General features: G+C 48.6%; 1 protein-coding gene across 1 annotated transcript; it reads right to left on the bottom strand.

Moving 5' to 3' along the window:
• Window positions 1-2,597: 2,597 nt before the first annotated feature.
• brlA (C2H2 type transcription factor BrlA) lies at window positions 2,598-4,321 on the bottom strand (the record flags this gene model as incomplete). Its single annotated transcript, XM_043272180.1, has 2 exons — window positions 2,598-3,928; window positions 4,309-4,321. 2 exons carry the CDS (start codon window positions 4,319-4,321, stop codon window positions 2,598-2,600), a joined length of 1,344 nt encoding a protein of 447 aa, XP_043128115.1.
• Window positions 4,322-13,273: the final 8,952 nt, after the last annotated feature.

The following is a 13,273-nucleotide window of genomic DNA, read 5'->3' as shown; positions in this document are numbered from 1 at the left end:
CGGAGCCATTGCTGCGACATTTGGGTAATGTCGAACATGACGTGCTAGTGGATTCGGTGAATGCGCAGGCAGGTCATTTTTTTTTTTCACTTTGTCAACAGAGTACATGTTAAGTTGGTCTGTGGAGGAGACATCTATCCTGCCATTATTGCTGTCAGAAAAGCGTGAGAGCGCAATTGTGTGTGGTCTGTACTCCGTTCCCATCCGTACGATTATATCAATTCTCAAGCATGATCGTCAATTGCTGCTCTTATTTCTTGGACACGGTCAGTAACCTTGAATATGTCATCATACATATTCATGCACTGAATGGACATAGCGATGAGGAACTTAGGAAGACGAGATGGGCAATACCTAACCCTTAGTCACTGCTGTGGAGCATAACTAAAGCTACCTTAGTGAACTAATAAACCTACACTAGCAGGCATGACGATCACAGATGGATGCCCATCCAACCCAAACACGGAATGGCTTGTTTATATACACTTGAATGAGATCTGAGACGTAATAAGCGCTCATCATGAAGATAACCTCTAAGGGAGATCGTGCCGAGGACGTACCGTAGTCGCACCTGAATTACATCAAGTCACCGCCTCGCCAACGATCCGATTAGACGACTCAATCAATAGTTCTCACGAGTTCGAATGAGCGGTCAGCTTTCAAAACAGTCTGAAAGAAGTGTGTGCATATCACGCCATACCGACTTTGATCATACACATCCACATCAACATCCAAGCTCGACCCAAAGTGGGGAACCATGTAATGATACAGCTCAAGGCAGTGTACTTTCGAAATTCCAACCGCAGAACAATGCACAACATGATTCCCCATCAGTTAGAGACTTAGAACATACGGATATTGGTAGCCTACAGCCTACAATCAACAAAGCTCGCCTCACCAACGCCCTTGGCATGCAAACCACTCCATACGGAATAAGCTAAAGGTACCTTAGTCTAGTCTTAGCCTTGACCAACTATCTTGCCATTAATCTCAGCTCCGTACCCGGTTTCTGGAATGTGGTATGGACATATCGCCAAGTAACCCGATCAGCATTCAGCATTATCATTTACTGGCTGAACGTAGTTTCTCCGTAGTCCATACTATACTTCCTGAGGCGGTACGGTACGGGGTACGGGTACACCACGTAATCCGTACATAGTAGGTATCCACTGTCCACTCCATAGTACCTTATGATTGAGTAGTAGCACTAGTGGGAGAGTAGTAGTAGTAGTACAAAGATAACTGGGGCTGCATAGTGCATACGAAAGTCGGGGTCTGAGGTCTAAGGTATGCTGATTGCTGACCACCACAGCCACAGCCACACCACAAGTATGACCTACCTTCCTAGGCTAAGTAGAAGTACTACGTGAGTATGGTACATTCCGCTGTCGGGAGATCTTCAGGCAGTAGATGCCGCCAATAGGAGCATTGCCATGGCTGGAATGTGGAGAGAAGTACCTAGTGGCTTATATGGACTTAGGTGCTTACTGCCAGTGTCATTATTGGGACGTCTCAACGTTCATAGTCATGGACTCATGGTCCATGAATGACTTGAATTACACAGGAATGGCATGAAAATAGACTACAAGCATGCAGATTGGAAAGTGATACTTATAGGAGTGAATCTCAGATGACCATTGGCCTCTAAACAGCCAGATACGTGCCCCCGCATGTGAAATGTGATGTGTCCACCTTCCAGGCTTCGAAAATGTTTCTGTGCTGGCCGCTTGGTCCCCTGGCTGGGAATTCCCTACCACTTGTCCTTGTCATTTGTCAATCGGATCGTCTTCGCAGTCTAGGACTCTAGGTACTGACGGTCTAAAATAGTCCGTACTCTGTAAAGGCCCACGGCACGCGTTGACGAATCATTGCCTGAGGAAAAGGCTTTCAGACTGATCGAATTATGAAGATAGGTACGCTAAGGCCTGCTGTAGGTATCATGTACCATATCTTCTCAAGGCCCCAGAGAGGATACTCTAGGATGGAGACAAAAGTTTGATGGTCGAGAGTCGAGACCTGGTCTTATTTTTGGAAACGAGCAGTAAGCCATGTCTAGTATTATTATCTCATATCGTACGTTGCCAGTCAATAGATCAGTCAGATCACAAACAAACCAGTCACTCAGTCCCAACACATAGTATGCCCCGTTCCAGATCTCGTTCAAGTCATGCGGTAATTATCCCAGCCTGGATTTGTAGTAAAGAAACAGAACAGTGCAAGAAAAGACAGGCGTGCCTCTCCACAGGACATATTATAGAGATAGGAACACATAGTGATAAATATGCATCATCCAATCGAGGAAATCGAACCCAGGACTTGTGTTATACAACAAGAAAGGAAAACAATGAAAGAAAAAACAAAACTTAACGCCGCGAAGCGCCGACCAGGGTCTCTTGGACCCTATATGACTGTGCCCATCTAAAATACTCAAGGAAATTCTTTGTGTCGACTGCGTCACAAGGGTATCATGGTTCCGATCCACCCATTAATCTCTTCGTAGTCTGTCTGTAGCTTCCGCTTCGTTTTGAAGAATTTTGTTTTTTTGTTCTTTTTCCTTTTCTCCTTTTCTTTTTTTCGTTTTTTTTTTTTAATCTTTTTTACTCATCCCATTCCATGCTGATCTCGCGGGAAGGCATGGACTCGTCCAGCGTCCCACCCGGCATGGGGCGACCGTCAGCAGTAAGTGGCCCCCGGTAGTCTGGATTGTAGTCGGGACTGGTCTCATCCAAGGTGGCCACATAGCGGTTGCGGCCTCCGCGTTTGCTGTGGGTCTTGGTGTAATGGGCATTGAGGTTGTCGCTGCGGGAGAAGGCTCGATGGCAGCCCGGAACCCAGCAGACATGAGGCTTCTCCTTGGAGTGGCTCTTCATGTGGCGCTTGAGGTGTTCCTGTCGCTTGAAGCGACCCTTGCAGCCAGGTTCTTTGCACTTGAACTGCACCTGCTTGATGATGGATGGCAGGTTCTCTAGTGACAGGCTCTGTTTGGAAGACTGCTTCCGCGCCATCTTGCGTGATGGCTGCCGCTGCAGACGAACACCTGTCGCATCTCGGTAGACAGGCGACTGGTGGTATTCATCCATGTATTCACCGGCACCGCCAGAGAGACGGCTCAGGGGCGTGTCCGCTCCAGAGCCGGTGCCCAGAGAGCACGAGCGGATGGGCGTAGCCGGTGAGTGTGCCTTGAACGTGTGGATGGAGTTGGAGAAATCCGTGTAGGATGGAGGAGGGGTTACCGGTGCAACTTGGGACGGAGCAATGGTCTCCGGCGCAATCGAGTCCGTATGACCCATCCAGGGCATCATGTGGCTCATGGACAACGACGGGGCCAGGCGCTCGGGTTGGTGATGAAAGATGGGGCGCGACAGACACGGGTTGGTGGCCGACTCAGGGAGGTACGGCGCAGGGTGGTGGCGGTAGTTGCTGCGAAGCATGGGCGGATATTGGTGCATAGCCGGCGGGCATGGGAGTCCATGGACATGGTGATCGTAGGTCTTGGGAACATCCGAGGGGAGCCAGAACTGATCCGCGTTTTCGTCATATGAGGGCAGGAAATCCGTCACCGCCATGCGATCCTGTCCATCCAGGCTGCTGTACGGTGGCAGACCCATGTTCTCGTTTGAAGGCATACTGGCGAGACGGAAGTGGCCGCGCATGGGTGTCGATCCGGTACCTCTCTCGTAAGCGTGGCCGGGGTATGACCCGTTCTCTGGCCAGCTTGGGGAAGCAAGTGAACCTTGGCTGTAGATGCTCGTAGGGGTGGGTGTGGGTGATTCCAAAGGCGAGAAGCTGGAGCCCATAGACGGACATTCGTTGGAACCGAGTGAGTGGCAGTCGACTTCAACGGCCAGGCGATCAGACATATTACTTTGAGATCTCATATCCTCCGTGTCTTCGAGTTCAATGGCTCTGGGGCGTGTGTCGCTTTCACCTGTCAACGGAGACGGTTTAGTGTTATTAGGTGTGCGAGACGAAAGAGTGTGTAGTCAAAAGAATGTCTCAGTATAGGCCAATTGTATATGGCCGGTGCGATAGTAGAAGGAATGTTGATATGGGTAACGAAGGTGCAGGCAAGTAGAGACTGTGTGTCTGGTACCAGGATGTGAGGCCAACGAGAGACAGTGTTGCTGGGAGCAAAGGAAAGAATGAAGGATGGCCAGCGTAGGAAGCAGGCAGAGACAGAAAGAAGAAGGAGTGTGTGATAGAAGAGGAGAAGGGAAGTTCGAGGATGGGGAATGGAGGGCAGAAATAAACAAACAGGCCGGCCATATAGCCAGGCTGGAAGACGGCAGATTCAAGGATCATACTTACATCCGTACGCCATTGCTATTCCCCAATGGACCGGCAAGAAGAGACAAGAAAAGTCGAAGAGAGTCGCGTCGCGTGCCCTTCAGCGGCCCAAGCAAGGCCAGGAATGCTGCCGACTAGGGCTATGGGGTTCCTAGAGTAACGACGAGCGAATCCAAGGACACAACCGTCGCAGAGGAAGGGAAGGTGTCGCGACTAGAGGCAGACCGTTTCCGAGGATGCGCGATTGTCTCTGAATCAAAAGACAAAGGGTTCAAAAAATGATCGAGGCGCGACAGACAACGAAGTGATGGGGTTGGGGAAGAGGCCGCCCTTAGACGCGATAAGCAGGCGATTGATTCCTTGTGGGATGGAGGGGGAGAAACAAAAGGTCTCAGATGAAGAAGAGGGGTGTAGATATAGGGAAATGGTGGTTCAGAAGGGGACCAGCAAGGGGACTGGATGGGGTTGGTTCGAGGACGAGAAAGCCACTCGAGAGCGGAAAATGTCTTAGGACGATTTAAGGTCTCATTTAGAAAATAAACATAAATTAGAATTCTATACTCCGAGAACTGTTTCAAGGTTCCTGGAGGGAGAGAAGAGGGAGGAGGGTGGGGGAGTGCAGGAGGAATTCAGATAATCAGCCAGATAGTTTAAGGTAGGTAGTCAATATACCTCGAGGCGAGGTACGTTTACTGAATTTGGCCTGGGGCAGCAGCTGTAGCAGCAATCGAAAAAGTAAAAGAAGAAAGAGCTTTGTCGCTGCTTTGTGCCTGTAGGTATTATTACCTTTCTATGCAGGAAATAATCGATTGCTGCTCCTGGTGAACCTGCTGCCGCCCTATTTATCCCTCACTTGCTTTTTCCTGATTTCCTTTTTTTATTTTTATTTTTATTTTTTTGTTTAATCTCTATTTTAAATATTAGTTCTCTATCTGAATGCGACTATCATTTTCTGGGTTTCTTGTCTTCGGAGGATTCTTTTTTCTGTTTTTGATCATCTATTTATTTCCATAATTTCTTTTCTGCAACCCACCTATGAACAAACATGACCTGAGAAAAGAGAGCATTGGTCCTCCAATCTTCCCAATCAAGTGAGTGGATCAGCATGAAATTGGATATTTCGTGCCGGAATTCCCTGTGCATGATTGATTTAGATCCAATATTATCTAGTGTCCTCTTACTCCTAGACTGTGCTGCTTCATTCATCAGTGCTCCGGGAATTGGAGTCCGTGATTTTAAGTTGCCAGATGAATGGAGAGAACGCTCTGTGGAATGTTTGGACGTCAGAGCGCATCCTAACGCTTGATAGGTACTACTGCTATGGAACTAAGTCCTTAGAGGGTGTCTGTTCATCACTAATTTAGTTCACCCGTCATGATGGGCAGTAGGCTAGTCCCCCCCATCCACTGCCTTAGAGGTAAGGTACTCCAGTCAAAGCCGCTCAAGGTAAGCATTAGACTTTATGGCCTGACTCAGTCCTACTTCTTTTCCCCAGACAAATATACGTACTGCACTTGTCGTTTGGGGTTTAGCCAGGCTGTCGAAGGTAAAACAGCCCTGATCCCTATGAGACGTACGGAACACTACCGTGCCCTAGGGCTCCATGATCCACGGCGATCTTCTTCGATCAATAAAAGCCTCCTTGGAAGTTGGAAGTACTATCCACAGAGTCCGAGTCCTAATCTCCCAACTCATACATGCTAATCGAAACTAATTAGAAATTACTGTTCTCTAGCCTGTAAATGGCCGTGTCAAGCTACAATGCATTACGGTATCTACTCGTTGGGAGTCTTGGGACCCTGAATGATCGGCAGCCCTGCTGGATCCTAATGTGGAAAAGCCTTCGCTGGAGCGATGAGACATGCCTCGGGGTGATGATTACACCTCCAGAATCCAGATAAAAATAATCATTGATTGGTTTACTCTAGGACTATGTCCGCCCAGTAGGTACCACCACCACTTTCATCATACCATTCCAGACCATCCCGAGTTTCGTCACGGTTTCGTTGCCGCTGAAGCAGCATACGTGATCGGACTGAAACAGAATCGTCATGAAGAGGCGAAAAGGATATTGTTCTACGATAGCATTGAGTTGAGTCGAGTCGAATGGAATGGCATGTTCAACTGCCGACGGCGACACACTGTTCAGGCACTCCGTACTGTACATCTGGAACCCCAGCGCCACAAGATAGGCTAAAGCCCATATTGATCAAACGATCGACCGCTGCTGCTGGCGCCACCATCTAGACCATCTGCATCGGAATTCTCATGCGTGGTGGGCATTTGTTAAAACCGGATTGTGTTCTTACTACGGATACTGATTTGTGCCATTGGGATTGTCGCCATTTTCCAGCTTATCAGGAGGAATTCCGGATGTAACTACGGTATACTACTAGGTACACGGTGTACATCAGGGCAAGGCAGGGAGTCTGTTTCTGTAAGGGAAGTTGTATGTCGTAGAAATTGAAACAAATAAAACAGGTACCTTTACGGGTAAGTCGGAGTATAGGAGGCAGATATTTGGTTCTATTGGAGTTCCATTGTTCGCTGTTTCATGGTCCTCTCTCTTCTTAGCAGCAGTAAACACCTCGTCCTGGTACTTCTACCTACCGCAAAAAGTACATACAGCTACAGGTACCAGGACAGGTAAAGCCTAACTTGCATACTTCTCAGGCACATACCTCGATAGACAAGTAGTAGTAATAGTCTATGATTGAGACAGGTAATATTAGGAACACCAAATAATAATAAGACCTACGATTGATTGTACCCTAGTGTTTGCTGACAATCCCAATCGCGGTCTGTGCGAACCTAGCCCCGACTGCAGATCGGCGGCGATCCTCGATACGTTGCTTTTTCCCCTCAGCATGATGAACCTTTTCCTTCCCTTCCACTGGTCGTGAGTTCGACAAGTGTCATCGCATCGTGATGGTGCTGTACGGCGTTCATCATCATCATCATCATCATCGATAAGATCTCCATGACTCTGTTATCATGAGATGTTCCGTTCTCAACCGGATGAACCATCATGAGTTCATGCAAGCTCATTTTCTAGTATATGAACGGGGAAAGAAATAGAAAAACATCCTGAAAATCAGACGGGCCTCACTGAGAGCTTGAACTAGTCGATGAGAATCCAGGTAATTTGGTTCAAATTAGTCACCTACCACTAATGAAGTTAACAGGCCTGTCACCGGCATTCCGGGGTATGAGAGTTTCAGCCCTGTACGCCACGGAGAAGTCTAGTTGTATGAAGTGAGAACGTTCAGATAAGGAATGAGGCGAATGGCTCCATAGCCAAGATAATGATTCTCCCAACTATGAATTTGAATCCTCTTGGCCAAAACACTCGAGACTTGGTTACATGAATGAGCTTTCTGTTTCAGTTCTCAACTGCAATAATGGATATGCCTGGACTGAGGTCACTAATCAGACGCACATCATCCGCCAAGCTAAGCCTGCGCCCAACAATGGATCGACAAAGATGCCAGCCACTAGACTGAGGCTTTCTGCAGGTTGAAAATCAGTCCCCCATCCATGATCCATCGCCGGCTGACCAGCCGCACCTATCACAATTTGCAAGCCACCCGGCTTCCCTCACCAGCAAATGCCAGCAGCCTCTCTCGGGCTCTTCATCCAGGAACGCTTCGGACAGAGCTGGCCTATCACGCTCCGTCTATCTGGAATGTGGAAGATAAATCTGGCTCGAGCTGATAGGCTAAAGCGATGCGACAGTCAGTCAGCCATTCCCATTCTCGACTGGCAATGAGTCTTGAGTCTTTTGTATACAACAGTAAGCGATGATTACGCTCATCCGTCTGGAACTATCTTTGTACAGTGACCTGAAAGGGATTAAGCATTTCTTGGCCTCTAATCCCCACCACTGGGACGGTCGCTCCAGCATGAATGGCTTGGACTCTCTCCAGCTGACCTCATTCTCAACGGCCACTATAGTACAGATGGAGTACAAACAGCGTCGGCAGACTTCCGAACAATTTTCATCTCAACAAGCAGACCTCTTATTTTCGGTCAATCGTGGCTGCGCTGGTTTTTCTGATCTGTCACGAGTCAGAAGACGACCCTACTCAAATTGCGGTCTTGAACGCGACAAGTCAACTGACGTTAGCCAATTCGATGGGTGTGGATGGCGCCATGGCGATATATTGCATGGTTATCTGGTTGCCACTTGATTCAACCTTTACTTCCTTTAGTCACTGAGTATAGCTTCTTTTGCATCGTGGGCATCCCATGGGGTCAGGAAAATGTTTCCAGCTCGCAAGATTGCTCGCGGTCACTGCACCCATGGGCTCGTGAGAATACCGATCTAATGTAGATAGTTAATCATTGGATGATCGAGAGATCTGCGACCGAGCAGGAGCTGGCTCTCATGCGGCCAGGTGTTCCCAGTCTCATTCGCCGAGGGCTGGATGATGGAGAAGCACAACACGAATGGAATCACCCGATCGGCTTTCAATCAAACCTCGAACCCGAGAAGTAACCACGGCTTTAATCGTGAATCCTGACGCGACAGTCACGACTTTAGCGCGTTATTGTGGCTCTGCAAAATCGGAGGATTGGCTGTCCTCTCCATCGATATGACAGACAAGTGCCTTTTCTGCTAGATTCTTTCCGGAAACAAAACTCCCAGAGTTTTGGGTCTTGAGTTGGTCCCCAGGCAGCTAAAACGACAGAGTTTGTACCTGTGTGACCCAAGGCCAGCGTCTGTGTGGCCGTTTTGACAACCCCCCTATCTAGCTAGTCCCGAAGGTCCGTTCGTCCTGTCAGATTGAAACTTTCAGTGGTCCTCCATACCTGGTAGTCATACCCATTGTGTACGCAGTTCTCATCCGCTAAGGTTGAAGTGCATTGTCCCGATTAGGTCACCTGCATGTCAGTCAGATGAAGTATGTGTTCACTCTTGGCTGCTCAGCCTTGTGCTGCTTGGAAATGAGACACGGACAAGTATTGCCGCTGAAGATGAGAGAGTATCAGGCAGTCTTCCAATCAGTTGATGTTAGCGTCATTCAGTTACGCAGTGCTAGAGAGGTACGTCCATCTGTAAATAATTCAGTGTGAATCCGAAAAGGGGAAAAGGAGAGTACCAAGCCACCTTCGCCACAGTGGCTCCAGTAAGCTTCAGCCGCACCCGATCAGCCACGAGTCCACGACTAAGTCCCTCCCCTCTTGCTCACTTTCTGGCTCGGGCTTGGAACTGTTTTGTTGTTCACGGCGAAATTGACGATGCGCAACAATGAGAAATTACAGGCTTACAGTCAAGGTATCATTGGAGCCCAGGCAGTCTAGAGTTCGCAATTCCCATAGCTGCACAAAGCTGTGATCTCCGCGCATCGAATCTGGATCTGCCGCTTGAAAGGATCCTGTGTTGATTTCGGGCGCACGTCCCGGTCAAAGCTATCCTTATTTCCTTGCCAGTCACACTTGCGCTTCTGACATGCAGCAATCTATTCGTGGCTGTGATGATCTGATCTTGTCCGAGCTAGCCATGGACCGCAATTGCTACTCACTAATGTTCCCTCCAGCCTGAAATAGGCCAGTCGATCTCTAGTTCTCAGCACAGGGCACGATCTGTAGCTATGGATGTTTTGGAAAAATTAGCTTTTCCAGGATGAGCTCACTGACTACGATGGTCACAATGCTGGATCAAGAGCAAAGTTCATCTAAGCCATGGACGATCGAATGGTCGGTAACCTCCTTAGGAAGATTACCATCTGGCCCGATCGCTTTGGATCGACCGTAACCCCGGATTTTCGACTATTGCGGCTGTCTATTCGAACTCAATGCGTACCATAGTTTCAACTTTATCTTCTAGTAAAGCTATTGATTTTTGAGACATTCACTGACTATGGTAGGGCACAAGACTGGCAATCATCATGATTGCCTGGGACTACCTCAGAAACGACAATGAAGCCCCATTTCCAGGCTACTACTTGGGACAAGAATATGTACTCTATAGAGTTACTACATGGTATCAATAAGCGCAACAGCGGTTGTGAACGTCGACGACCGCAGAGATACCTGCCTTTACACTTTGAATCTTTTCCAACAGCAGAAGCTGCAAACCCCTGCAGCACGGGCCTGTCTGCTGTAAGGAGATTACCGGAGATTTGATTATCACCAGATCATCCCAAGGGTTCCTGCGGTGAGGGAATTTGTTACACACATTCAGGAGGCCCGCCAGCGCGATGGTGGAACCTGTTCCTGGTCGTACCTCCCCCTCGATTCATTCAATATATTGAATGGCGGGGAAGGGGAGGTAACACACGTTCTGTCCTACCTCTTATCCAAGTTCTCAAACCTGACCAGCATAGTTATGCGACTTTGTTGGTTGGATAGAGGAAACCGTGTCGAGTCCGATGTTGATCGGACAGACTTGGAGAGAAGCACCCGTGCTGTTGTCAACATCCAAGATGCGAGCACTACGGCATGCGTGTCTCTGGCGCCTCTGAACGGCGGTCAATTCTGCGGCATTGCAAGCCAGCTTTGGCGATACTGAACTTGGTTATCGAAAATCATCAAACGATATTGATTATCATGGAGATCATCTGGGGACGCTCTGACACAAGGGGATCCTCTGACACAACGGGATCAGCAGCCAGTGCATCTGCGCCCTTGACCGCCACTGAGCTTATGGGGCTTGTATTGGCTTGTGCGAAGCTAGTCTTTCTGTTTTGGGAAATGGGGCTCTCTACGGTGTCGGTCAAGCCACCGAATTGCACCCACCCAACGACCGTCGGACAATTTCTCCCTGCTGTACAAATCAATAGATTTGCGAGAAGAGATAGATTGGCGTGCCATGCATGAACGCCCAATAACGGGGGCCTTGGAAGGATGTTCCAGGAAGTTTTCGTTTTCGACTTCTAGGAGGTCTTTCTTCATGGATTGATTCGCCTGGAAATCCTCCTGCATTCCAGGTCACGAGTTTCTGCATTGAGAAGGATGAGAGTAAGCGCGCTGCAGGTACGTCCAAAAGGCTTAAAAGAGCCCAATCTCAGTAAGCCGAATCTGGCTGTCCCGGATCCGCATGGGCCCTGCGTCTGGTCCTTGACCAGAAAAGATGGGAGTCGTAACGCTGAGAATATTCTCTTCGAAGTTCCAACCTTCCAAGCACGATTCAAATCATGATCTACAACCATGGAAGGGCACAGCAGCAAGGTTCATGTCTGTCTCACCTGCTGCTCAGTCTCCCGTGCTTCGTTCTATGTTGGTCTCATCACCTGCTCATGCAGGGCACGGCCTATAGTTCTTGGGTACGACCTTGTCCTATGAAGAGTGGGTTGGAATGTCCAGTCTCAAAAAGCCAAAGTTCCAGCCATCTTGTGCGAACCCCTTGCGTGTTTGCTTTTTCCTTCTGGTCTGATCAAAGCGTCCAATCAATGAATTTAAGCCAGCTTCTTCTCTTCCACCAATAGCATGAGCACACAACAATCAATAAATCTCGTTCATTTTTGAGTTGCATTGCATTGCATAGAACAATTATTTTTTCTCAGGCCATTTTGTGTCTCTCTGCAGTGCTTTTTGGCCACGCAAAAAATAAACAGGTTCCCCAAGGGTGATCCGCACTAATGATTTCTGCCCACTCGTGCCTCCCGCAAATCCCTGCCTCCAACGGCCCTGAAGCATTCTGGGGAACTCAGAGGGGCCGAAAGAATAATAATGGCATTATGGCCTTGCTGGTTGACGCTTATCGATCCCATCCATTCCTCGATTACGTCATTTTATCGGTCCATTACCGTCTCGGTCGACCTGCAGCCTGTACGACCATCCTGGGACTATTGGCTCTTTGGTCCGGATGGATCGAGAAGGACTTTATGCATTGTACATCAATCTCGGTCTCGGATATGGGTTCGAGGCTGTTGATCCTTCACCGTGGCCATGAGCCAATCGATGTTCGAGCCTGCAGCCTATGCGACCGGATACTGTTCAGTTGTTCAGTTGACCAGAACAGTAACTAATGACTTTTGTTCAACATGCCAATGACTCCTGGCGACTAGCCAACAGCTCCTCTTCAAGTTCCTCTTAGGTCTCTGGGGTATTACAGTCTTAGAATCAGTTGATAACTTGATATAAGAGGTTTCAGAAGTACTGAGGACCCGAGCGGTGCATTGGAATGTGCAGATAAACTGCTCTTCCGCTTGGTATGTTTATCATCCACTTTTTGCCGCCTACCCGCCTCACCAATCGATCAGCACAACTGTTCACCCGCAAATCCAAGCGTACCGACCGTCCACTGTTCGTTGCCTTTTTGCCTTTGACTGCGAGCTCTGTTACTTTGTACCTCTCGCTGAACCACAAACTGAATCCATTTATCCAAATCAGCTCCCCGACCGTGCAACAACACTCCTAATCAACAGCCACACCCAAAGCCAAGACGCCAACTGGCATCCAGTTCCCTGGCTTTGGCGTTGGCAGCGTCGCACAAGAACCCGGCCACCAAGAAGATCGTCATTTCGCAAGATACCCAGGCGTTTGTCTAGAACCACCAGAAGGACCCTAGCGTAGCATTGGATCTGGCAATGTAGTATCCGTGTAATAATCAGTCGTGGTTTTGCTTTGCTTTGCTTTACTTTGCTTCGCGCTGCGGCCTGGCTCCCGGGTCACCGTTCACCACTTGATTTGTTTTCACAATCCAGCCAGCGAAGCCATCGTATCTTGCCTCCAGCAGCTCAATGTGCTAATGCTAATGCTAATGCTAATGCTAATGCTACAGTCGTATGAGAGCCATGCAAGCTAAGCTGTCCCATGTAGCCATAGCCTCACCGAATCCATAATCTGCAAATGAACCTATCTAACATTCAGATGATGAACTGCATCGAGCGGTACTGTTTCTCATGCTGAGACAGCCTGCGTAATCAGACTCACTATCGTAGATACTTGCCCTGTCCTTTGAGACTGACCTCTTCTCATGTTGAGGCAACCGTGTAGACCACTTGGTGCACTAGTCAGGGATCACCGCCTCTGAAGTTGT

Source organism: Aspergillus viridinutans (assembly GCF_018404265.1).
Source record: "Aspergillus viridinutans IFM 47045 DNA, scaffold_7, whole genome shotgun sequence".
Lineage (NCBI taxonomy): Eukaryota > Fungi > Ascomycota > Eurotiomycetes > Eurotiales > Aspergillaceae > Aspergillus > Aspergillus viridinutans.
This window is presented reverse-complemented; position numbering and strand designations above follow the sequence as displayed.